The sequence below is a fragment of the Rana temporaria genome, chromosome 4, assembly GCF_905171775.1.
Source record: "Rana temporaria chromosome 4, aRanTem1.1, whole genome shotgun sequence".
NCBI lineage: Eukaryota > Metazoa > Chordata > Amphibia > Anura > Ranidae > Rana > Rana temporaria.
This window is the reverse complement of record NC_053492.1, coordinates 9,188,395-9,212,890: the sequence shown is the minus strand read 5'-3', so window position 1 is coordinate 9,212,890 and position 24,496 is coordinate 9,188,395. Positions and strand designations below refer to the sequence as shown.

General features: G+C 46.5%; 1 protein-coding gene across 1 annotated transcript in view; it reads right to left on the bottom strand.

The window, feature by feature from the left end:
- Positions 1-24,230, bottom strand: part of LOC120935491 (oocyte zinc finger protein XlCOF6.1-like) — a gene marked incomplete at its 3' end in the record, with an annotated part of 30,772 nt that extends 6,542 nt beyond the window's left edge. Inside the window, exons 1-3 of the mRNA XM_040347542.1 lie at positions 24,171-24,230; positions 22,421-22,473; positions 14,116-14,303 (exon numbers count right to left, since the gene is read on the bottom strand). Coding sequence (XP_040203476.1) covers positions 14,116-14,303; positions 22,421-22,473; positions 24,171-24,230 — 301 coding nt within the window. The remainder of the gene's footprint in view (positions 1-14,115; positions 14,304-22,420; positions 22,474-24,170) is intronic.
- Between the last annotated feature and the right edge of the window lie 266 nt (positions 24,231-24,496).

Below are 24,496 nucleotides of genomic sequence, written 5' to 3'. Positions count from 1 at the left end.
TACAGGACAGGGAACACAGCTCAGGATAGTGACCTGGATATTACAGGTTGATATCACCCAGTCCTTGGACTACTCTAGACCAATCAGTGAGCAGTATGGGTGGAGGAATGTATTTAGTGTTAATGACCCACCTATGCTGATCTCTGTAGGAGTGTCCTCCTCTATAAATGTCACCGTTATTCCATCCTCTTCCAGAGACTGCTGATCATCCCAGTCATATGTCTCTTCTTCTTTAACCTCAACTTGTATATCTATCAGATCTTTGCCCTAAAGCAAGAAAATTATTGGGATTGGTCATCTGTAAAATATAAGCTTTAATATTGTGACATTACAAAAATAATCCACACATTGTCTCTACAAGTCTCACCAACCTTGTAATGGTGAGGGATGGTGTGACCTTTCTGTGTGGAATCCCGGGAATACAGAGGACGGGAACATCTCTCTGGTGGTTTCCTGGTATTAGGTGGCTCCATCAGATCATTGTGTCCTTCAAAAAGCACCTTCATCACTCCATACTCCTCATCTTCCTCTTTAAACTCTTCTTTAATGACAATACCAAGGCTTCCACTCTGAATATATAATAAAACATTAATTGTAACAAACATGCTGGCTATAAATAATAACTACCAATAATTGTCAATTATCTACCTGATAAAAGCTTGCATAGTTGTGATCTTCCTGTGGTGAATCCTGGGAATACAGAGGACGGGAACATCTCTCTGGTGGGTTCCCATTACTGGATCCATCTGTAGGAAACACACACACTGACTGAATACATTGTTTCTATGTGTTTATCAGATGATGGGGGATCTAGGTGGAGCCTCCGTACTGCTCTCTCCTTTACAATAAAGTCTCCTCTTACCCGGTGATGTGAGGGGCGGCCGATTGTCCATCATGACGTCCTTGTAGAGATCCTTGTGTCCTTCTAAATATTCCCACTGCTCCATGGAGAAACAAACAGTTACATCCTGACACCTTATAGGAACCTCACATACACAATGATACAGTCACCATCCAGACACATCCCTTGTCTGTTACTGGATAATGTCCCAGAATTCCCAGCACCACTCACCTCTCCTGTCAGCAGCTCCATCATCTTCTTGGTGACTTCTAGAATCTTCTGCATGTTGTGTCTCTCAGGTTTTAGGGAGTCACATGGAGGCACTGTGATGGTCATATGATCACCTGACTTCACAAGAGGAAATCTCTGTATTGGAAAACCAATAGGAATATCATGTTAGAATCCCAGAATCCTCCTCACCTCTCCGGTCAGGTCTGTGTTTTATTATTAGAGATAAGAGTGATGTCATGTGACCTCCCAGAATCCTCCTCACCTCTCCGGTCAGGTCTGTGTGTTATTAATAGAGATAAGAGTGATATCATGTGACCTCCCATAATCCTCCTCACCTCTCCGGTCAGGTCTGTGTTTTATTAATAGAGATAAGAGTGATGTCATGTGACCTCCCAGAATCCTGCTCACCTTTCCGGACAGCAGGTAGATGATCTCCAGGGTGAAGTTTAGTATCTTCTCAGTCATGTGACTCCGGTCCTCCTCCATCCTCATTGGCGATGTCATTTGATCTATACAGGTCTCGTAGACGGATAACTTTGGGAAATAAAAGTAAGAATTATTTGGATGGAATTGGTCACACAATAATAGGATGTGGATGTGAGGGGGGTAATAGGAGGGTTGATGTATATTTAAGGACTACTCCCTCCCATGGGAACACATTTCATTTGGACTGTTTAGGGTTTGCTACATTTTCATGACCCCAGAACCCTCTTGGCCTGCCGGATAAGAAATTCCTTTTTCTCCTGTGAGTCTTCCTGTGACTGGTTTGCTCTGAGGCCGTGCTGTGAGGACAATGTAGAGTCATCATGATGTCCAGGTAGGGGAACTTGCTGAATTTTGTCCGGAGTTGTCGGTTAATTAGGACAATTACCAGAAGCTGTGGGGCTCAAAAGGTCGGCAGTCTGCTGACTGATAGAGAGTGATGTCACCCCCACCGTTATTACCTTTGTTTTCACGTGATAGTCCCTGTTAGATTATAAGCTCTAAGGAGCCTAGCCCTCTGATTCCTCCTGTATTGAACTGTATTGTAACCTTACTGTCTGCCCTCATGTTGTAAAGTGCTGTGCAAACTGTTGGCGCTATATAAATCCTGTATAATAATAATTTAACTGCCACTCTCTGCAGTAAGAGAAGGGATTGGATAGCAGAAGGATGCTGCTGGTGGAGGAAAGAGCTGTGGGGGAGGAGTCTGTTCTCTTTCCTCTAATGACAGCCTAGTGTAGGTAGGAAGAGGACAGCAGGGTAAGGATTTGTTCTCTTGGTTGCCAAGTATACTGTAGTATCCAGGACATTGTAGAGAGTAGCAGTGGGCTCCTGGGCCTCTGAATTCCTGCACCGGGCAATGCCAGAGCCTGTGTCATGGGGAGATATTGGACTGTCTCCCCCAGATGCAGAGCACTGACCCCTGGGCACCCACTAGGCAACATTGTGCTAACAGATCTCCTATAAGAACGAGTGCCCACCGAGGTGTGAAGGATTGTGCTTCTTCATTCCACTTGGTATCCTGGAAAAAAATTTATTTGACCAGTGAGGTGGTAAGAAGGTGAAGGTTGCCTTCCTTGCCTGGCAGGAGCTCTGTAAGGAGGTCTGAAAAGTAAGTGCAGGTGGGAGGACCGTCATAGACCAAGACTCCCCTCCCTACCTCAGAGTCCCCCTGAGCCCTACAACCTCCACTTCCCGCCAACCATATCATGGGCCAAGATTCCTTCAGCTACACGACCCCCCTTAGAATTCTTCAACCCCTACATACTCCTGTGTATTAATCTATGAATAACAGAATATTCTATAAGTGCACATGAAACAGTAAGTACAATCTATATATCTTAATATTAAACAACCGTTTATAAGGTGATACCACGAAAAAAAAAAAAAGTATAAAATGCTGGTATTGGTAGTTCAATATGATCCACACTGTGCTAGTGCTTCAGTGAAAACTGTGACTACAATCTCCAACTCCTAATAATAATCATTAAAGATGAAAAAAGAACGTTATAACACTGTTCATAAAGTGATTCCACAACAAATAAAACGGTAATAAACTGCTGGTGCTTGTAGTTCATTAGTGCAGTTGACACATTTCAGCCTATAAGGCCTTAGTCATAACCCATGACTAAGGCCTTAAAGGCTGAAGCGCGTCAACTGTTTATATTTGTGTTTGTTCGCTGCGGCTTGTCAATAAAAACTATGATTTTTTAAAGAGCAATGACCGGGGTGCGGATCATTTTTCCTCCTCCCCTAATGAATGGTTAATATTATTAAGATTTGAAGATTGTACTTACTGTCCCATGTGCACTTAGGAATATTGTGTTATTCATAGACAAGGCCATCCACAACATCACCGACCTCATTTTCAGATATCACCCAAATCATTCTCTTCACTCCTCCCAGGACCTCCTGCTCTCTAGCTCCCTTGCTCGCCTTCAGGACTTCTCCAGAGCCTCTCCCATCCTCTGGGACTCCCTGCCCCAGTATGTCCGGTCATCTCTTACCCTGTCCACCTTTAGGCGGTCCTTGAAAACATACTTATTCAGGGAAGCCTGTCTCACGTCCACCTAAGAATTGTACTTGAGTCACCTCCACCTAGGGTTGCCACCTTTTCTTCAAGTTAAACCAGTTTAGTGGCAATTTTCTATAGTATAAACTATACATATGTTTTGCGATTAATTGATTTACATCAGAGTCCACAGAGTTCCCCTTGTACATCTGAATCCGCAGAGCTCCCCTTTTACATCTGAATCCGCAGAGCTCCCCTTTTACATCTGAATCCGCAGAGCTCCCCTTTTACATCTGAATCCGCAGAGCTCCCCTTTTACATCTGAATCCGCAGAGCTCCCCTTTTACATCTGAATCCACAGAGTTCCCCTTTTACATCTGAATCTGCAGAGCTCCCCTTTTACATCTGAATCCACAGAGTTCCCCTTGTACATCTGAATCCGCAGAGCTCCCCTTTTACATCTGAATCCGCAGAGTTCCCCTTGTACATCTGAATCCGCAGAGCTCCCCTTTTACATCTGAATCCGCAGAGCTCCCCTTTTACATCTGAATCCACAGAGCTCCCCTTTTACATCTGAATCCACAGTCCTTTAATCCTTCAACACCACTACCCCCTCAGGTGCCACAAAGTCCTTCCACCTCAGTACCCCCCACATAGGCTTTTTTACATCCCTCAGTATTTTCCTCCCTCTGACACCAATGATAGAACATATTCTTCATGGCAGGTTAGGTTAAAACCAAACACATATGATTTACACAGGTTCTGTGGCTAATTGAAGGGGTTGTAACGGTTCTTTTTTTTAAAATAATGTCATACTTGCCTCCAGTGTGCAGCTCGTTTTTCACAGAGTGGCCCTGATCATAGTCTTCTGGGGTCCCTCGGCGGCTGTCTCGGCTCCTCCCCGTTCTGGAATGCTATCTCCCAAGAGGGTTAGCTTGCGTGCGCGCTCCTGTGTCATACAGTGGCGGCCATAGCCGCCAAGTGTATCACTCGGTCCTGCCCCCCGGCGCGCCGTGCCATTGATTAGATTGACAGGAGCGGGAGCCAATGGCTGCACTGCTATCAATCTCCAATGAAGAGCCGAGAATAGCCGAGAAGACAGAGGCGAGAAGCCAGCGCGTTCACGAAGCAGGACTTTCGAGGGCTCAGGTAAGTAAACCGGGGGGCTGGGGGGCATGTAAGCATCAGATGTTTTTTCCACCTTAATGCATAGGATGCATTAAAGTGAAAAAATGCAATGCTTTACAACCCCTTTGAGGTGGTAAGGAACCTCACTTTGTGCCTTATCTGCATTAAATCAGCCTCAGAACCTGTGTAATTCATATGAGTTTGGGTTTAAAGAGATGAGTTGGCAACCCTAAGGCTGGGGAATGTTTTCTTCCTCCTGACCAGCAATCTTTACTCCATACTCCTGACCCCTGCAATCCATCATTGTGTTGGCTGCATATTATAATGATTGCCCATTGTCTGCCTGTGTATAACAATTGCCCTTTGTAGGCCATTTATGGTCATTGACTTGTCTATTTATTGTCAGTGCTGTTTGTTTAGACTTTAGAGGACCATTTTACTAGAATTTATCTCCAAAATGAAGAAAATGTTTCGGCCCTGTAAGTGGGGAAATGTTCTTCCCCTGAAGGGGTTAATCTAGGTTTCCACACTATATATATGTGTGTGTCATCATCTGCTGGAGATAAAAGACGTCACAGTGACTATGGAGGAAGAGGACGGACATGACGGGGTTACTGGGTGTAAATAGAAAATAAGATCTTATTACCTCCTCTGCTGCCAATTCCAACAATGTCTTCTCTCTACTTCCTCCCGACCCACCTCTCACCCGGAACTTCCTGTCCATACCTGACATCACTTCCTGTCTGCAGTCACTAGCGATGTTCTATCTCAGTATAAGTGAGATCACCACCTTGTGGATCTTTTAGGAACTGCAGTCCTGAGAAACATGTTAGTGTGAACACGGCCTTGTGCTCATAGGCCCGGATTCACAAAGCACTTACGCCGACGTATCTCCAGATATGCAGCGTGGGGCAGATTCATCAAGGGGATACGACGGTGGATCTCCTGATCCGCCGTCGTATCTCTGCGATCCGATGGTCGGATCTATGCGACTGATTCATAAGAATCAGTTCCGCATAGATCTCCCTTAGAGCCGACTGGTGTAAGTGCCTTACACCAGTCGGATCAAAGGCTGCAATCTACCGCCGGCCGCTAGGTGTCGTCGCAGTTTTTTACACGTCGGATATGCAAATGAGGAGAACCGCCGATTCAGAAACGAACGCCCGCCCGTCGCTTTTTTTTTACGTCGTTTGCGTTCGGCTTTTTCCAGCAGATAGCTACCCCTGCTATATGAGGGGTAGCTAATGTTAAGTATGGCCGTCGTTCCCGCGCCGAGATTAAATTTTTTACGTCGTTTGCGTAAGTCGATCGGGAATACGGATGGCCGCAATTGACGTAGCCGCCGAAAACATTGACGTCCTAGCGACGTCATTTGGGGCATGCGCACTGGCAATTTTCGCCGGCGACGCATGCGCAGTTAAATCGGCGCGGGAACGCGCCTGATTTAAATTGTACACTCCCCCTAGCCGTGGAATTTGAATTCCGCCGGGGGGAGTTACGATCCGACGGTGCAATTTTCGAGGTAAGTGCTTGGTGAATCATGCACTAGCCTTGCAAAATTGGACCGGCGGATCGAAAAACAGATAGATTACGCGGATCTAAAGATCCGATAATCTATCTGAATCTGCCCCACTAAGTGCAAATATGCGCCGTCGTATCAATGCGCTGTGCCCACAAACTTGCCTACGCCGGCGGAGAGTGGGCGCATATTTACGCCGGATGCATTTGGCGCTCCCATTTATTTTCTATTCATATATGCAAATGAGGGAGATACGCCGATTCACGAATGTACGTGCGCCCGATGCAGTGCGCGTAAAGTTCTAAGTCCGGCGTAAAGTTATGCTCCATAAAGGAGGTGTAACTCAGCAGCATCCATGCAAGAACATCACAGGATTCCCCACACATGAGTCAAGACTGGATGCTGGAACCAAGACACTTTATTGACACAAAAACTCAGCTTATATGTGGTTACAGCCTGTTAGGAACGCCCCCCTCACACAGTGGGGTTTCCCATACAGATTATAGGAGACAAGTCGGAGCCGACCCTGCAGACACGTTTCTTTAGATAAAGACATCACTGGAGTTAATTACTACACTGAAGCAATCAGAATAATTAACATACTACTTCTCTAATCATTTAGCCTGATGATACAATACACATCTTTTAAAGGTAAACACAGATCTTCTTTACACAACACAATAGATCAATTAACGTTTAGAATAGTGAGGGGACATTAGCACGTCAATAACCTGTCAGAGGAATGAATCACACATGAAATTCCTTTCTACCTCTACCCATGGCTAGCAGGGAGCAGTACACTGAGACATATAGGCAAATGTATCACAATGGCCCCCCTTTTGCTCCCTGCTCCGGCAAATCCGGTTGGACCTTCCCTGGTCCAGTAGGGTTGACGGGTTCAGAGCTTTTAGTCCGAGGTTAACTCCGTTTGGCATGACTGACCTCCCTTGACAACTGCTTCAGACTCAGGTATGTCACCGGGTCGTCAGATCACACGCCGGTCAGTCCCCAAGTCTTTGTGCGATCTGCAAAGTCACCAGAAGTCAGTGTGAAGACAGCGAATGGGTCTGTGCGCCGCCGTCTAGGTGTCCCGCTATGGGAGGGGGCAGGTTATGGCTCTGAAGTGACAATCACAGGAGATTCATAAAAAGGAAAAGTTATATTTGTTGTAGCACTGGTGCTCAGAGTCCGGGGGGGGGGAGAGAGAGGGGACTCAGAGCCCCATAAGGTCAGCCACCCCCTGCTCCCTCCGCAGCCGCCGGTTCTCCTCTTGGAGCTTCTCCAGCTCCATCTCCAGTTCATGGAGCCTGGGGGGGTCAGCCCGCTGTGACCTCAGGTGGTTGTTCTCCTCCTCCATGCGGCTTATGCATTCCTCCAGCTCTATGTACTCACGGATCAGATCCTGCTTGCTCATGTCCTGCAGGCTCTCCACGTGGTCCTTCATCATCAGGAACTGGGTGGTGGTGTAAGGGGCCACCGGTGGGCCCTTGGTGAACATCTCGGCCCGCATCTGGGACGCCCGCTGCGACTCCCTCTCCTCCAGTCGCTTCTTCTCCTCCCAGGTCCGCTGGTTATATGACTTCCAGGACCTCTTCTTCTTGAAGGATGGCCGGCGGTGCCTCTTTCTGCCCAGCTCCCTCCAGGGCCCCTCCGGCTCAGGGCTGGAGCCCATGACCAGCTGACAATGGTGTTCCCTGTTGTCCGTAATAGCAGATTGTACCATGAGGGCTTCGTAAGGGGTGCCCAATGGTTCTTCCCGACCCCGCTCCTGGGGATCCCAAGCCGAGTCTACACAATGGGCTGCTGCTGGTGGGCGGTACCCAGGTTGAGACCAATTTGACCTGGTGTTGTCATTCATGGGGCAATTCTGCTTGAAGTGACCCAACTGTTTGCACCGGAAGCAGCGTTGTTCGTTGTCCTCCTGGCGTGGATAGCGAGGGCTAGATGTCACCGGTCTGTTAGGAGGTTGGTATCTAGCGGCTGGTGGGTGTGAGGGCGCCGTTGGTCGTGGAGGTTGTACCCGTGGTGTGACCTGGTTTGTCTTGCGAGTATCCGCATATTCATCCGCCAACTTCGCGGCCTCTGGTAGAGTCATGGGCCTGCGATCTCTCACCCAATCTTTGACATCCGTCTGGATGTGATTGTAAAATTGCTCCAGGAGCATTAGTTGCAAAATGTCCTCTGCGGTGGTGGCCTGGCTGCTGTTAACCCAGTTAGAGGCCAACAGGGACAGCTGGCATGCCCATTCTGCGTAAGAGTCTTTCGTGGTTTTGCGTGAGTCCCTGAACTTCTGTCGGTGGGACTCTGGGGTTACTGCATAACGAGCCAGGAGCACTTCTTTAACCCGGGCGTAGCTATGGATATCCTGATCTGGCACGGTCCGGAAAGCATCAGAAGCTTTGCCTGACAGTTTGCCTGACAATATTGCAACCCACTCTCTTCTAGCTATTCGGTGCAGGTTACATTGTCGCTCAAAATCCACCAGGTAGTTATCAATTTCACAGTCCTTTTCATCAAAAGCTTTAAAAGCGCTAAACGGAATCTTCCTTGCGTCTGCTGTGCTGTACTCACTGTTCGGAGAAGGTGCGGCTGCTTGTTGGACTGCTGCCAGTTTTAACTGTAGTTCTGCGTCCCTTATTTGTTTATCCTTCTGTAGTTCTGCGTCCCTTATTTCTTTAGCCTCCTGTAGCTCTGCGTCTCTTATTTCTTTAGCCTCCTGTAGCTCTGCGTCTCTTATTTCTTTAGCCTCCTGTAGTTCTGCGTCCCTTATTTGTTTAGCCTTCTGTAGTTCTGTGTCTCTTATTTGTTTAGCCTTCTGTAGTTCTGCGTCCCTTATTTGTTTAGCCTCCTATGCTAACAGGTCCATCACTTTCAGCACCACATCCGGCGTTGGGTTCGGGCCAAACCACGCTAGCTTCTCTCTCATTAGCTTGTTGGCTGGCGATTCCTCCTCCTGAATCACTGGTGTATCCATCTCTTGTACTGCTGGCGTTGCTGCAATCCCGTCCTCCTGGTCTATCTCCATTGATTCCGCTATGATGACCCGCTTGGTTTTGTTGCTAGCAATCCTTCCAGTAGTTCTTCCAGTGTCTGCTTGAAATCCGGGTGTGAAGGAGAGTAGAAGGGAAGATCCCGCTGCTGCCAACCAATTTGTGACAGTATCGGTATGATATCCCCGTCAAGCATTCCCTCCTCTCCATACAAGAACATCACAGGATTCCCCACACATGAGTCAAGACTGGATGCTGGAACCAAGACACTTTATTGACACAAAAACTCAGCTTATATGTGGTTACAGCCTGTTAGGAACGCCCCCCTCACACAGTGGGGTTTCCCATACAGATTATAGGAGACAAGTCGGAGCCGACCATGCAGACACGTTTCTTTAGATAAAGACATCACTGGAGTTAATTACTACACTGAAGCAATCAGAATAATTAACATACTACTTCTCTAATCATTTAGCCTGATGATACAATACACATCTTTTAAAGGTAAACACAGATCTTCTTTACACAACACAATAGATCAATTAACGTTTAGAATAGTGAGGGGACATTAGCACGTCAATAACCTGTCAGAGGAATGAATCACACATGAAATTCCTTTCTACCTCTACCCATGGCTAGCAGGGAGCAGTACACTGAGACATATAGGCAAATGTATCACAACAAGTCCACGTAGTTTACGTAGGACGTGAATATGACTAGGCGTAGGTTACGTTCACGCCGTAGGCAGTGATCCGACGTATCTTAGGGAGTAGTTCCGACGTGATTCTGAGCATGCGCACTGGGATGCGTCCACGGGACGGCGCTTGCGCCGTTCGTTATACGTATATGTCAATTCTGGGGATTGTTTCGCTCATTGGTAGTGCTCAGAGGCGTCCCTAGGGGGGGCCTGACCCCCCCAACATCATGCTGTGCCCCCACCATGTGCCCCCCCAAAAAAAAATTATTATTTTTTTTTTTGCAATTTTTGTATTTTGCTCCCCGAGAGGGAGAGCGTCCCCAGTCAGCTCTGCGGGGGATTCCTCCCCCTCCCTGTGCTCGCCGACACTGCATAATGCGAGCGCTCACACAACCAGATATTCTAGCCTGGGCCGTGTTTAAGTGTGTTCACTGCAGACTGCAGTACACTGTAATCACTGAACTACATTATCTCCATCCCTTCTCTCCCCCCATCTGTCTCCCTCCCCCTCTCCTGTTCTTTCAAAACATTCACAATTTACTTTCACTTAGGCAGATAATATACGGTGCAAATTTCTTTCCTGCATCCACAGATTGCAGGAAAGAAACTTGCATGATTCCCCCCATCAACAGACAGTACTGACAGGGGAATATCCCTCCTGCCCAGCAATTATATTCTCCCGACAAACAGTGATTATCACCAGTGACTATACAGCAACCACTAGTGATAATTATAAGAGAATCTGCTCATTAATGGTTCAAATCTCAGCCAGTTTCTGCTGAACCAGCTGAGATTTAAACTGTCTATGGCTGGTCTTAGCTCATAGGCAGCCCATACATTGATTAGCACTGTGGAGTGTCGGCTTCCTGGCGGGATCGGGCATGTGGGATTTCAAACACACCCGAGCCCATCTCTATTGGTTGTAGACAGTTGAGCTCCCTGCAGGTTGCTTAGCAGCAGTGGACCCTTCTCTGACATGCTGATCGGGATGCAATCCAGGTGATGCTCTTAGTCAAATCCAAGTGTTAAATATCAGTGATTTTATTGATCAAATCCCACACTTTACAGGCATAGAGCCCACATGGCTGCTGATCATACGGTTGATTATATATATGTGGTTGTACTCTTGATGCTAATAAATACTGCGTTTATTAGATCTGACTGGGAGCATCACCTGGATCACATCCCGATCAGCATGTCAACAGAGAAGGTTATACAGCATTACTGCTGCTAGGTGACCAGCTGGGGGCTCGGCTCTCTATAACCAATAGTGCCAGCCTTCCCCTGCATGCACCCATAATGTCACCAGCACTAATAGACTGCCACCGCTGCCAAGGAGACAGGCGCCAGACCAGCGCTGTAAATAGCAGGGACAGGACAGCTGGGGATCCCCACTGTGGCAGAACACCAGGGCCCGGTGGCAAGACAACCTTTGCAACCCTGATAGTTCTCCCACTGCTTTGGACCCTTATATTTTCTTGGTGTGCTGGTGACATATATCTCTTGTTTTCTGCCACCCTGGGGGGCCCCAGTATAGTAGGAAGGGAGCTCACTGCAGAACATGTGAAAGGGCCCATAGTGGGATCGTAGTAAAGGGCCCCAGGATATATATATATATATATATATAATTGCATTTTATAGTTGGCCCCCCTACTTTTGTCCCTGTCCCCCCATGTGCCCCCCCTAAATATGAAAGCTGGAGACGCCACTGGTAGTGCTCCACAGTGACTTCAATCCACACAAGATATGCCTTTTCAGGGCTGCTTCTGACCACTTTTATTAACCACTTGCCGCCCGCCAATGACAAATTAACGTCGGCAAAGTGGTTGTAGAATCCTGACTGGACGTCATATGACGTCCTCAGGATTCTGAGCCGCTGTGCGCCCCCGGGGGCGATCGTTGTTGCGGGGTGTCAGTCTGACACCCCGCAACACCGATCTCGGTAAAGAGTCTCTCACGGAGACTCTTTACCACGTGATCAGCCGTGTCGAATCACGGCTGATCACGATGTAAACAGGAAGAGCCGTTGATGGCTCTTCCTCACTCGCGTCTGACAGATGCGAGTAGAGGAGAGCCGATCGGCGGCTCTCCTGACAGGGGGGGTTCGCGCTGATTGTTTATCAGCGCAGCCCCCCCTCGGATCGCCACATGGACCACCAGGGAAGCCCACCCTGGACCACCAGGAAGGGCAGAAAACAAAAAAAAGGCTGCAAAAAAAAATAAAAAAAGGCTGTAAAAAAAAAAAAAAAGCATTTAAAAAAAAAAAGATGCCAATCAGTGCCCACAAATGGGCACTGACTGGCAACATAGGTAAATCAGTGTCGCCCCAGTGTCCATCAGTGCCACCCCACATTGTCCATCAGTGCCACCCTACAGTGTCCATCAGTGCCACCCCACAGTGCCCATCCATGCCCAGTGCCCACCTATCAGTGCCCATCTGTGCCACCCATAAGTAGCCATCAGTGCCACCCATAAGTGCTGCCCATGAGTGCCCATCTGTGCCGCCTATGAGTGCCCAGTGCCGCCCATGAGTGCCCATCAGTGCCGCCTATGTGTGCCCATCAGTGCCGCCTATGTGTGCCCATCAGTGCCGCATACAAGCGCCGCCAATCAGTGCCACCTCATCTGTGCCCGTCAGTACTATCTCATCGATGTCCATCAGTGCCATCTCATCGGTGCCCATCAGTGCCGCCATATCAGTGCCCGTAATTGAAAGAGAAAACTTACTTATTTACAAAAAAATTAACAGAAAAAAATAAAAACGTATTTTTGTTTCAAAATTTTCAGTCTTTTTTTTAGTTATTGCGCAAAAAAAAAATCGCAGAGGTGATCAAATACCACCAAAAGAAAGCTCTATTTGTGGGGACTCTGAGGTAAGGAGGGGCTCTCTGGGGACCCTGATGTAAGTGGGGGGTCTTGTTGGGGACCCTGATGTAAGGGGGCGCTCTCTAGGGACTCTGATGTAAGGGGGAGGCTTTTTTTGCGCAATTGCGTATAGTTTATATACTGTTTTTGTGCGTGTTTGCAAAATTAAAGGGTACAAACACAGTACCTCTGTTAGCTCTCTTTTACTTCCTGTAGCTCCCTGTCGCATCATCTCTCAGGCTCAGATTCTGTCTGTCCTGTACAGCACAGACCTGCCTACCTCTCTGCTCCCTTGCACACACAGCAACTCTTTGGGAGGGTGGAACCCTGAACTCTAATCCGCACTCTCTTAAGAACCCAGCACATACCTGCACCATCATTGTTCCTGTTCTCTACAAAACCTGGTGCAGACTTCCTTTTTACACTGTGGCAAGGCCCTGCCACATATCACCCCTTGTTTCACACCAGAGTGTCAGGACTTGGCTTAGCCCTCCCTTCTCAGTGCTTACGGTGCTCAGCTGTTGGTTAATTGCCAGCACTCATCGTTCCGCAGTGGCGCACCTGGTAATAATTTCCTGCTCATCAGCCAGCCTCTTCTGGCTATTTGAAACTGCCTGGTTCATTCCTTCAGTGCCTTTGGTCAAACATATCTGGAAACTCTCTGCTGTGTTCCTGTTGAAGACTTGCCTGGCTGACGTCCCTTCTGGTTCCTGATCATGTCTGCTGCCTCTGACTATACTGATCTCTGGCTTCTTGATTTCTGACTACCCGCTTTGGGTACCGAACCCTGTCTATGTTTTTACTACATTTACTATTTGTACCATTTTATGACATTACATTAAAAGGTGTGATTTTTACTGCATTTTCTGTCTCCATCTGATTCATGGTTCCTGACAGTAGGCGAAGGCCATGAATTCAGAAGATGCAGGCAATTGGTAATTTTTTTTCCCCGATTGAATGAGCAGGACCACTGCATTGATCAGTTTGCCATAGCATTACAGACACTCCTGATTCGCACTGCTCACCTGGATCTTCCCACTGTGGCTGTTCCAGTACAACCTGTGTTGCAGGCCATCCCTGCTGCTGCTCCAGTCTCTGTGTAGGCACCCGCCTCGAATATTACCTCTAAGAGGTATGTCTGGTTCCACTCCACTTCCCCAGCAATTTGGTGGCGATCCAGTTCAATGCACAGGGTTTCTCAACCAGGTTGGCATATACTTTGAGTTGCTGCCCCAGGAATAACCCACGGACAGAAGCAAAATAGGCTTCATTATTTCTTTGCTTTCTGATAGAGCCTTGGCCTGGGCAAACCTTCTATGGGAGATGCAAAAACCCATTGTCCTCAGTTACCCCGAAGGTTGTGGCTTCCTTTAAAAGGGTATTTGATGTTCCTGCATGCTCCACTTCTGTTGCCAAGAGCCTCATGTCCATCAAACAGAGTACGAGAACCGTTATCAATTACACCAATGAATTCCGTACTCTGGCAGCAGAGGTCGCTTGGAACAATGAGGCTCTCGTGGCTGCTTTTCTCATGGTCTCTTGGATAATATCAAAGATGTGATAGCAGCCCGAGACATACCTACGGATCTGGAGAAGATGATCACACTTGCCATTCTCATTGACTCCAGACTCCGAGAGAGACCTTCCTTTAAGGAGCGCTTGCGGAAGCTTCTTGTACATTTGGCTCTAAACTTTGCAGTCCCACCCTTGCCTCCTGGTACCAAATCCGCCAGTGAGGTAGAACCCATGCAGTTGGGCTTTACAAGTCTCTAAGCGGATGAGAGGGCCTTTAGGAGGAGGGTGAGATTGTGTCTTTATTGTGGCCAGGCAGGTCACTTTTTGAAGTGTTGTCCTACCCGTCCGTGAAACGCATTGCATCTGAGGTCCTGTGGGTGGCATTGTTACATCCCCAGTTATCCGGAAGGATAAGCCTTTAGTTCCAGTTAGCCTTTTTGGTCTGAGTAGTCCATCGAGACACAGGCTCTAATCGACTCTGGGGCTGCAGGCTTGTTCATAGATTGTGCCTTTGTGTCTAAGCACTCGATTCCACCACAGCTTTGTGCCACTCCACTTGTCATTGAGGCTATTGATGGAAGACCTCTACAGCCTACCCATGTGACTCAAGAGACTGCTCGATTGACCATGGCCGTAGGGGCTCTTCCTAATGAGAAAATCCAATTCCAAGTAATTTCACCACCTAATTTCCTGGTGGTCATTGGTTATCCTTGATTACAGAGGTACAACCCCTCTTTTGATTGTGCTTCATGCTGAGATTCTTTCCTGGTCGCCACAATTCAGTAAAACATGTTTTCAGAAAGTGGCTAAGGTCTTGTGCACCACTTCACTCTCCTCCTTGCCAGAGGAGTACCGCGAATTTAGCAATGTCTTTGACAAAGGTCAAGGTGGTAGTATGCCTCCACACCGGTCATATGATTGTGCAATTGACCTTCAACCTGGTGCCATCCCTCCTCATGGCCGGGTTTACCCTTAGTCTGTCTCAGAGGATAAAGCCATGGAAGAGTATGTTGCAGACACACTTTCTCAAGGGTTCACCTGCAAATCATCGTCTCCTGCTGGTGCTGGCTTCTTCTTTGTGAAAAAGAAGAATGGTGAACTGAGACCTTCTATCGATTATAGGGGTCTCAATCGCTTCACGATTAAGAATGCTTATCTGCCTCAAGGGAGCAACGGTTTTCACGAAGCTTGATCTGAGAGGGGCATACAATCTCCTGAGGATCAAGGAGGACAACGAATGGAAAACTGCATTTAATACCAGGACAGGACATTACGAATACCTCGTAAAGCCATTTGGTCTTTGCAACGCTCCTGCAGTTTTTCAGTAATTCATTAACAATGTCCTCTGAAATATGTTGCAGCAATGTGTGGTGGTTTGTTTTGACAATATCCTCATACATTATAAATCCTTAGAGAGCCACCACGCAGATGTCTCCTGTGTGCTACAGAGGCTGAGAGATGTCTTTTCTACTGTCGGTTTTTCAATGGACCCAGAAAAACTATCTGCAGTTCTACAGTAGCCTCGACCCGTAGGTCTATGTCCGCTTCAAAGTTATTTGGTGTAACGGAATGACCCGGGACACCCAGAGACTTTGTGAGGATGGGGGATACTCCTGTGTCAGCGTCACTGATAACTCTTGGGTCTGAGTCCACCCTGTGCCCTTTGGGCATGGGGTGGTAAGTGAATCATAATTAACCTCTTGCCGACCGCGCTATAGCAAAAATACTGCTACAGCGTGGTCGAGTTACTGTGACAGGACGTCCCTGGGACGTCCTCGTGCACTTCCGCGTTTGCGCGTCCCCTGGGGCGCGCTCGCGGAAGTGTCCGTGCTCGCCGGGTCTAGAAGACCCGGCGCATCACGGTAAATTGCCGCTGATAGCGGCCGTTTACCACGTGATCGCTCCGTCAAATGACGGAGCGATCACTTGTCAACAAACCGGCGTCATTTGATGACGCCGGTTCCTCCCTCCCCTCTCTGTACCGTTCAGTACAGTGCGAGAGGAGAGGGGGGGGGACGCGGGGTGTCAGCACTGCTGTGACTGGACAACTGCAGTCACAGATCCATCCCAGCTATCCCTGCGCAATACTCTGCAAATACCCCATGCTCTGGCAATACCCCCCATGCTCTGGCAATACCCCCCATACTCTGGCAATACCCCCCATACTCTGGCAATACCCCCCATACTCTGCAATACCCCAATACTCTGCAATACCCCAATACTCTGCAATACCCCAATACTCCCCAATACTCCGCAATACCCCAATACTCCAAAATACCCCAATACTCTGCATATATAATGTTTTGGGGTTCTATGTAATTGTAAGAATTGGTCTGGGTGTTCCAGAACGCCTGATGGCGCTCCCTGCATGTTGGGCCTCTCTATGTGGCCACGCCGTGTAAAAGTCGCACACATGGGGTATCGCCATACTCGGGAGGAATAGCAGAATGTGTTTTGGGGTGTAATTCGTGGTAAGCATATGCTGTGTGTGAGAAATAACCTGCGAATATGACAGAAACAAGTTTTTTTGTTTTTTTTTACTGAATTTTCTGTCGTTTTTCTTTTATAGCGCAAAAAATAAAAACCGCAGAGGTGATCAAATACCACCAAAAGAAAGCTCTATTTGTGTGAAAAAAAGGACAAAAATTTCAAATGGGTACAATGTTGTATGACTGAGTTATTGTCATTCAAATTGTGAGAGCACCGAAAGCTGAAAATTGGTCTGGTTAGGAAGGGGGTTTAAGTGCCCAGTGGTCAAGAGGTTAATGTATTACATGAGATAGGACATCACTGATAGTTCGTATTGCAGGATTTTGAGATACTGCAGGATATTGGCCCAGCCTGTCAATAGTGACTCATTCTATGATTAGCCCTGACTAGTGACATGCTAATTGAGTCAGGGCCTGGAAGACATTTCATTGTCCTTGTGTAAAGGTGTTGTAACGGACAGGTGTTAATCCAGGTCTGCTCCCAGACCTCTAATTATATATGCTAAATCCTGTTTATGTGTGGAATATACTCGTTGGAGACAGAACGTCTGTCTGGGGATGTGGATTAGAAAGAGAGCATTGTGTGATGGTGTTTTGTTTGTAATGCTGTTAATGAAGGAATGTTTAGTAATTAGCCTTAGTGTGTGCGTGGGGAGTTGATTGTTCCTTTAATGCCTGGTACTGTATATAAGCTGAGAAGAAACCATTAAAATTGTCTTCATTTGAAACAAGTACAGAGCTGCGTGTCTCGTCTTGATTCTGGGGAAATCGGATGCCTGCTGGTTTGTCTGTGTGTCAGATGAGCTGTCGTAGTTGATGGAAGGTCGTAAACGGTGGTGACCGTTACATTTGTGCTGGCACATTCTGATCCTATGTTACCCTTCATTATTGAGGTTGATGCATCTAAGACTGGAGTAGGCCCCCTTCTGTGTCAACATCTCACCTCAGAGCACTATGCACTCTTGTGACTACTTTTCTAAGAAATTGTCTCCTGCAGAGTGCAATTACAAGATTGGGTTCAGAGAATTGTTAGCTATCATTTAAGCTCTTAAAGAATGGAGGCATCTCCTTGAAAGTACCACCATGCCGATGCTCATTTTGACTGGCCATAGGAATCTCACATTCTTCAGGGCGACACAGTTGTTCTTATAGTGGTTGACCGGTTCTCAAAAATGTCACATTGTATTCCACTTAAGAAGTTGCCTACATCCAAAGAACTGGCATCCATTTTTGCTTGTGAGATCATTCGATTACATGGGCTACCCAAGGTTATCATCTCAGATAGGGCTAGCCAGTTTGTCTCCCGGTTTTGGTGAGCCTTTTGTGCACAGTTGGGAATTCAGCTTTCCTTCTCCTCTGCGTATCACCCGCAGTTTAAAGGGTTTGTAAAGGATTTTTTTTTTTTATCTTAATAGCTTCCTTTACCTTAGTGCAGTGCTGTTTTCATGTCCTCATTGTTCGTTTTTGCTCTCAAGTTGTTGTAATTCTTCTCTGATCTCCACACTTCCTGGTTGTCTGTTTCCTGATAACCACAGTGTTGGGAGCTTTCTCTCTGTGGTCACTAACTTCAAGGAGGTGTGATTACTGCGTGTCTAAAACCCCACAGAACCTCCCCTTTGGATCAGTTTAGTTTTCCAAACCATCACTGCCCTGTATGGCTCTGTATGCTCTGTACAGCACAGAAGCAGGAAACAACATGCAAAAACGAAACTAGAAACTACAGGTACATTATATGATTGATTTTTATCTATTTTTAACCACTTAAGACCCAGACCAAAATGCAGGTAAAGGACCCGGCCAGTTTTTGCGATTCGGCACTGCGTCGCTTTAACTGACAATTGCGCGGTCGTGCGACGTGGCTCCCAAAACAAAATTGGCGTCCTTTTTTTCCCACAAATAGTGCTTTCTTTTGGTGGTATTTGATCACCTCTGCGGTTTTTATTTTTTGCGCTATAAACAAAAATAGAGAGACAATTTTGAAAAAAATGCAATATTTTTTACTTTTTGCTATAATAAATATCCCCCAAAAATATATAAAAAAAAAAAAAAATTTCCCTCAGTTTAGGCCGATACGTATTCTTCTACCTATTTATCTTCTACCGTTTATCGATTGGTTTGCGCAAAATTTATAGCGTTTACTAAATAGGGGATAGTTTTAATGCATTTTTTAAAAAAAAAATTTTAATACTAATGGCGGCGATCAGCGATTTTTTTTCATGACTGCGACATTATGGCGGACACTTCGGACAATTTTGACACATTTTTGGGACCATTTTCACAGCAAAAAATGCTATAAAAATGCATTGTTTACTGTGAAAATGACAATTGCAGTTTGGGAGTTAACCACTAGGGGGCGCTGAAGGGGTTAAGTGTGACCTCATATGTGTTTCTAACTGTAGGGGGCAGGGCTGGACGTTTCATGTCATTGATCGCCTTTACCTATATTAGGGAACAGACGATCAATGACAGCGCCACAGTGAAGAACGGGGAAGCTGTGTTTACACACAGCTCTCCCCGTTCTTCAGCTCCGGGGACCGATCGCGGGACTCCGGAGGCGATCGGGTTCGCGGGTCCCACGTCCGCGGTCACGGAGCTTTGGACTGGGTCGCGGGCACGCGCCAGCGACCCACGGCTGGGCACTTAAAGAGGACGTACAGGTACATGCTTGTGCCCAGCCGTGCCATTCTATCAACGTATATGTGCAGGAGGCGGTTCTTAAGTTAACTATTATGTCTCTATACCCTGTAAACAGTCATTTCAGCAAAAATGTACAATTCCTTTAATGGGGCTGTAGAACGAGCCAACCAAGCCTTGGAGTATTTTTTTTACGTTGCTATATTTCTGACCACCATAACAACTGGTCAGACCTCTTGCCTTGGGCGGAGTTTGCTCACATTAGTGCTGCTCCTGATGAGAGGGAGCAGACGATCGGTGTCTTGTCACTAGGCAGAACAGGGAGAAGCCTTGTTTACACTGGCATCCACGTTCTGCAGCTCGCGACAGGGGCGTGCGCGCACCCACACAGTGGCAAATTTAAACTGATGTATATTTACATCGATTTGCCTGTCTGTGCCTTTCTGCCGACGTATATGTGCAGGACACGGTCCTTAAGTGGTTAATGTGACAAGCATTGGCCCAGCAGTGCCGAATTCTTGTAGTATTTTCATTACACAATGATTTCTTATGATCGTCAGCTCCTTCTTGGGGCAATAAAGTGCTATATTTTTGACACTGGATGAAGCCAATGGTCATAGGAAATCACTGTATGAAATAAAATATGACCAATGCTTGCCACGGGTGGGCGAATGCAGGTCACATTCCTTCGACATTTTCTTTCAAAACAGACCTCTAAGTGTTTGTGAAATGTTACACCACAAAATGTACTCAGCCAATGAAAAGCTAATGACTCCATTTTTATTTTTATACTGCTATCAATGGCCAACACGGTACAACACTTCATCCATGTCTTTGGTGATCTCTGATCTCCTTATGAACTGTTTCTTACATGATGAAGATCAGCCATGGAGTATATCTGAGGTGTATATCAGGGTGTGCTTCTTCCCCACATGAGAGCTGTGATGTCCAGCAACATTCATATAGAAGACATTTCCCGCACTCAAGGCACTAATACACCTCGAGGGTTGTGTGGGATCCCTGATGTACAGGAAGACAGGACTTCAGTGAGGAACAATTCAATCACTCAGGACAGGAAGGGCGCTTCTTCCCCGTGTGAGTTCTCTGATGTTTGTAAAGATTAGATATCTGTGAAAAACATTTCCCGCACTCAGTACAGAAATACGGTTTCTCCCCTGTGTGAGATCTTTGATGTGTGTAAAGATGGAACTTCTGTGAAAAACATTTCCCGCACTCAGGACAGGAATACGGCTTCTCCCCTGTGTGAGCTCTCTGATGTCTGTAAAGATGGGACTTATAGGGAAAACATTTCCCACACTCAGGACAGGAATACGGCTTTTCCCCCGTGTGAGTTCTCTGGTGTGCGACAAATACTGATTTTTGTAAAAAACATTTCCCGCACTCAATACAGAAATATGGCTTATCACCTGTGTGCAATCTCTGATGTCTGTTAAGATTGGACTTCTCTGAAAAACATTTCCCGCACTCAGAACAGGAATAAGGCTTTTCCCCCGAGTGAGACCTCTGATGTGTGACAAGTGCTGATTTTTGTATAAAACATTTCCCAAACTCAGAATACGGCTTTTCACCTGTGTGCAATTTCTGATGTCTGTGAAGACTGGACTTGATTGAAAAACATTTCCCACACTCAGAACACGACAGTGGCTTCTCACCTGTATGAGATTTTTTATGCCTATTAAAATTTAATCTAGAATGGAAACTCTTCCCACACTCAGTACAGGAAAACCCCTTATCCGTTGGAAGGGCGGCACCGTCCCTCACAGTCTGAGGTTCCTCAGGATAAGAGGAATACGATGGTCCGGCACCGTCCCTCACAGTCTGAGGTTCCTCAGGATAAGAGGAATACGATGGTCCATCTACACTGTGTGGTGCCGGATGGACATTTGAGGTAGTCAGGTTTTCTCCTGGTCTATACTGTGTGATGTCCTCATCTTCTACTTTACAGTCTGGAGACAAAGTGAGACAATCCTCTGAAGTTTTCCTCATCTCCCGTCCATCTACTAAAATAGAAATAAAAAGATTATTACTAGACATGAGCTGATTGGTTCCCCTAAACCAGGACTCCGCCCACATCAGGCAGCTTTGTCTCTGAGCATCTTACAATTCCACCCTCAAGGTAACCAGTAAATGGGTCTTCTGATCTCCTACCAGATCATTTCTTTATTCATGGACCTTAGTCAGAGAGTGAGGAAACAACGAGAACTGTCTTTTATTGGAGTGACAGTGATGAGGGGATTATAGGACGAGTGTCCCCTCCCCCTCTATCTCTCATTGTCATCTACTCAACACAAGAAGTCCAGCACTTCCTTATTTAGTCCATGATTTAGTCATGAATAACAGCGGGGCTGATCCCCACCAAAGGTCAGAAAGTGAGGATGGGGGAGAACAACCAAGATGAAGTCTGGACTGATCCTGAAGACCACCATCATTGGGTTATTGACTCCTTCAACAATATCACTTATACCTTATTATCACTTTCTGTTAAAGGTTCCAAATGTATCAACAAGTATACAGACATTTCCCACCACCCAGCACTGCCAGCAAACAACATAGGAAGTGACCCCGGGAGAATGGTTCTGTTAGAGGTTTCGCTAGACCCGGGTATGAGGTAGAAGGTCCAAAGCACATGCATCAGATGCTTAGAATGAGTAATGCCTATGGTGAAAAGCAACATTGTGTTGTCAGCTGAACCCCAGAATCTCCATAAATCCAGTCTAGATCTATAAATTGTGTCTGCAGCACAGAGAAGGAAGATTATCTGAGAGAAATACAGGAATACAGGACGGGGAACACAGCTCAGGAAAGTGTCCAGGGGATTACAGGCTGATATCACCCAGTCCCCGCCCTACTCTGGACCAATCAGTGAGCAGTATGGGTGGAGGAATGTATTTAGTGTTAATGACCCACCTGTGCTGATCTCTGTAGGAGTGTCCTCCTCTATAAATGTCCCCGTTATTCCATCCTCCTTTACAGACTGCTGATCATCCCTCACATACGTCTCTTCTTCTTCTGCTTTAATCTCAATTTTTATATCTATTAGATCTTTAGCCTAAACCAAGAGAAAGATTAACAATAACATCTGTACGACATAAACGTTAATATTGTGACAAACAGAATCCACATATTGTCCTTGTTCTATCTAGATAATCCATCCCACCAACCTTGTAACAGTGAGGGATGGTGTGATCTTCCTGTGTGGAATCCCGGGAATACAGAGGACGGGGACATCTCTCTGGTGGGTCTCTGTAATTGGGTGGTTCCATGATGATGTCTTTATAGAGATCCTTTTGTCCTTCAAAAAGCTCCTTCATTACACCATACTCCTCATCCTCCTCTTTAACAACAATCCCAAAGTTTCCACTCTGAATATATAATAAAGAATGAATTGAAAAAAAGTTACTGTGTATAAATCATAACTATCAGTGATTGTTCCTCATCTACCTGATGATGGTGAGGGATGGTGTGATCTTCCTGTGTGGAATCCCGGGAATACAGAGGACGGGGACATCTCTCTGGTGGGTTCCCATTACTGGATCCATCTGTAGGAAACACACACACTGACTGAATACATTGTTTCTATGTGTTTATCAGATGATGGGGGATCTAGGTGGAGCCTCCGTACTGCTCTCTCCTTTACAATAAAGTCTCCTCTTATCCGGTGATGTGAGGGGCGGCTGATTGTCCATCATGACGTCCTTGTAGAGATCCTTGTGTCCTTCTAAATACTCCCACTCCTCCATGGAGAAATAGACAGTGACATCCTGACACCTTATAGGAACCTGACACACACAATGATACAGTCACCATCCAGACACATCCCTTGTCTGTTACTGGATAATGTCCCAGAATTCCCGGCACCGCTCACCTCTCCTGTCAGCAGCTCCATCATCTTCTTGGTGACTTCTAGAATCTTCTCCATGTTGTGTCTCTCAGGTTTTAGGGAGTCACATGGAGGCACTGTGATGGTCATGTGATCACCTGACTTCACAAGAGGAAATCTCTGTATTGTGAAAACCAATAAAAAACGAATTTTAGAATCCCAGAATCCTCCTCACCTCTCTGGTCAGGTCTGTGTTTTATTAATAGAGATAAGAGTGATGTCATGTGACCTCCCAGAATCCTCCTCACCTCTCCAGTCAGCAGGTAGATGATCTCCAGGGTGAGGTTTAGTATCTTCTCAGTCATGTGACTCCAGTCCTTCTCCATCCTCATTGGTGACGTCATTTGATCTATACAGGTTTCCTTGACAGATAACTTTGGGAAATGAAAGTAAGAATTATTTGGATGGTATTGGTCACACAATAATAGGATATGGATGCGAGGGGGGTAATAGGAGGGTTGCTGTACATTTAAGAACTACTGCCCCCATGGGAACACATTTCATTTGAACTGTTAAATGTTTGCTACATTTTCATGAACCCAGAAGTCTCCTGGATCAGAAATTCCCTTTCCTCTGTTGGGTTGTTTGGTTTTTGAACTGGTTTTGATTAGTTTTAGATCTGCAGACAAGGAATGATAAATACGATCGTTCCTTTGACTTGGTCACCTGTCAATGCTGTGCAAACAGATATCCTACAAAAATGAGAAGGGGTGAAGGACTGTCCTTCTTAATTCTACTTGATATTCTGGAAAAATGTTATATGACCAGTGAGATGGTAAGAAGGTGAAAGGCACCTTCCTTGCCTGGCAAGAGTTATGTAAGGAGGTCAGAAAAGTATGTGCAGGTAGGAGGACCATCCTCCATACCTTAGAGTCCTCCTGAGCCCTATAGTCTCCTTTTTCCCTCAGAGACCCGCTGCTCTCCATCCTTATCAAGGGCCCAAAGTCCTTCAGCTACATTACCCCCTCAGAATCCTTCAACCCCACTACCCCATCAGGGGCCCCAAAGTCTTTCAGTCTCCGTACCTTCTCAGCTCCTCTACTTCCCTCAGAGCCCTCAGCATTTTCCTCCCTCTGACACCAATGATGGAACATATTCTTCATGGCAGGCTGGGGAATGATTATTATTTAGGTACTTATATAGCACCATCAATTTACGCAGCACTTTACATATACATTCACATCAGTCCCTA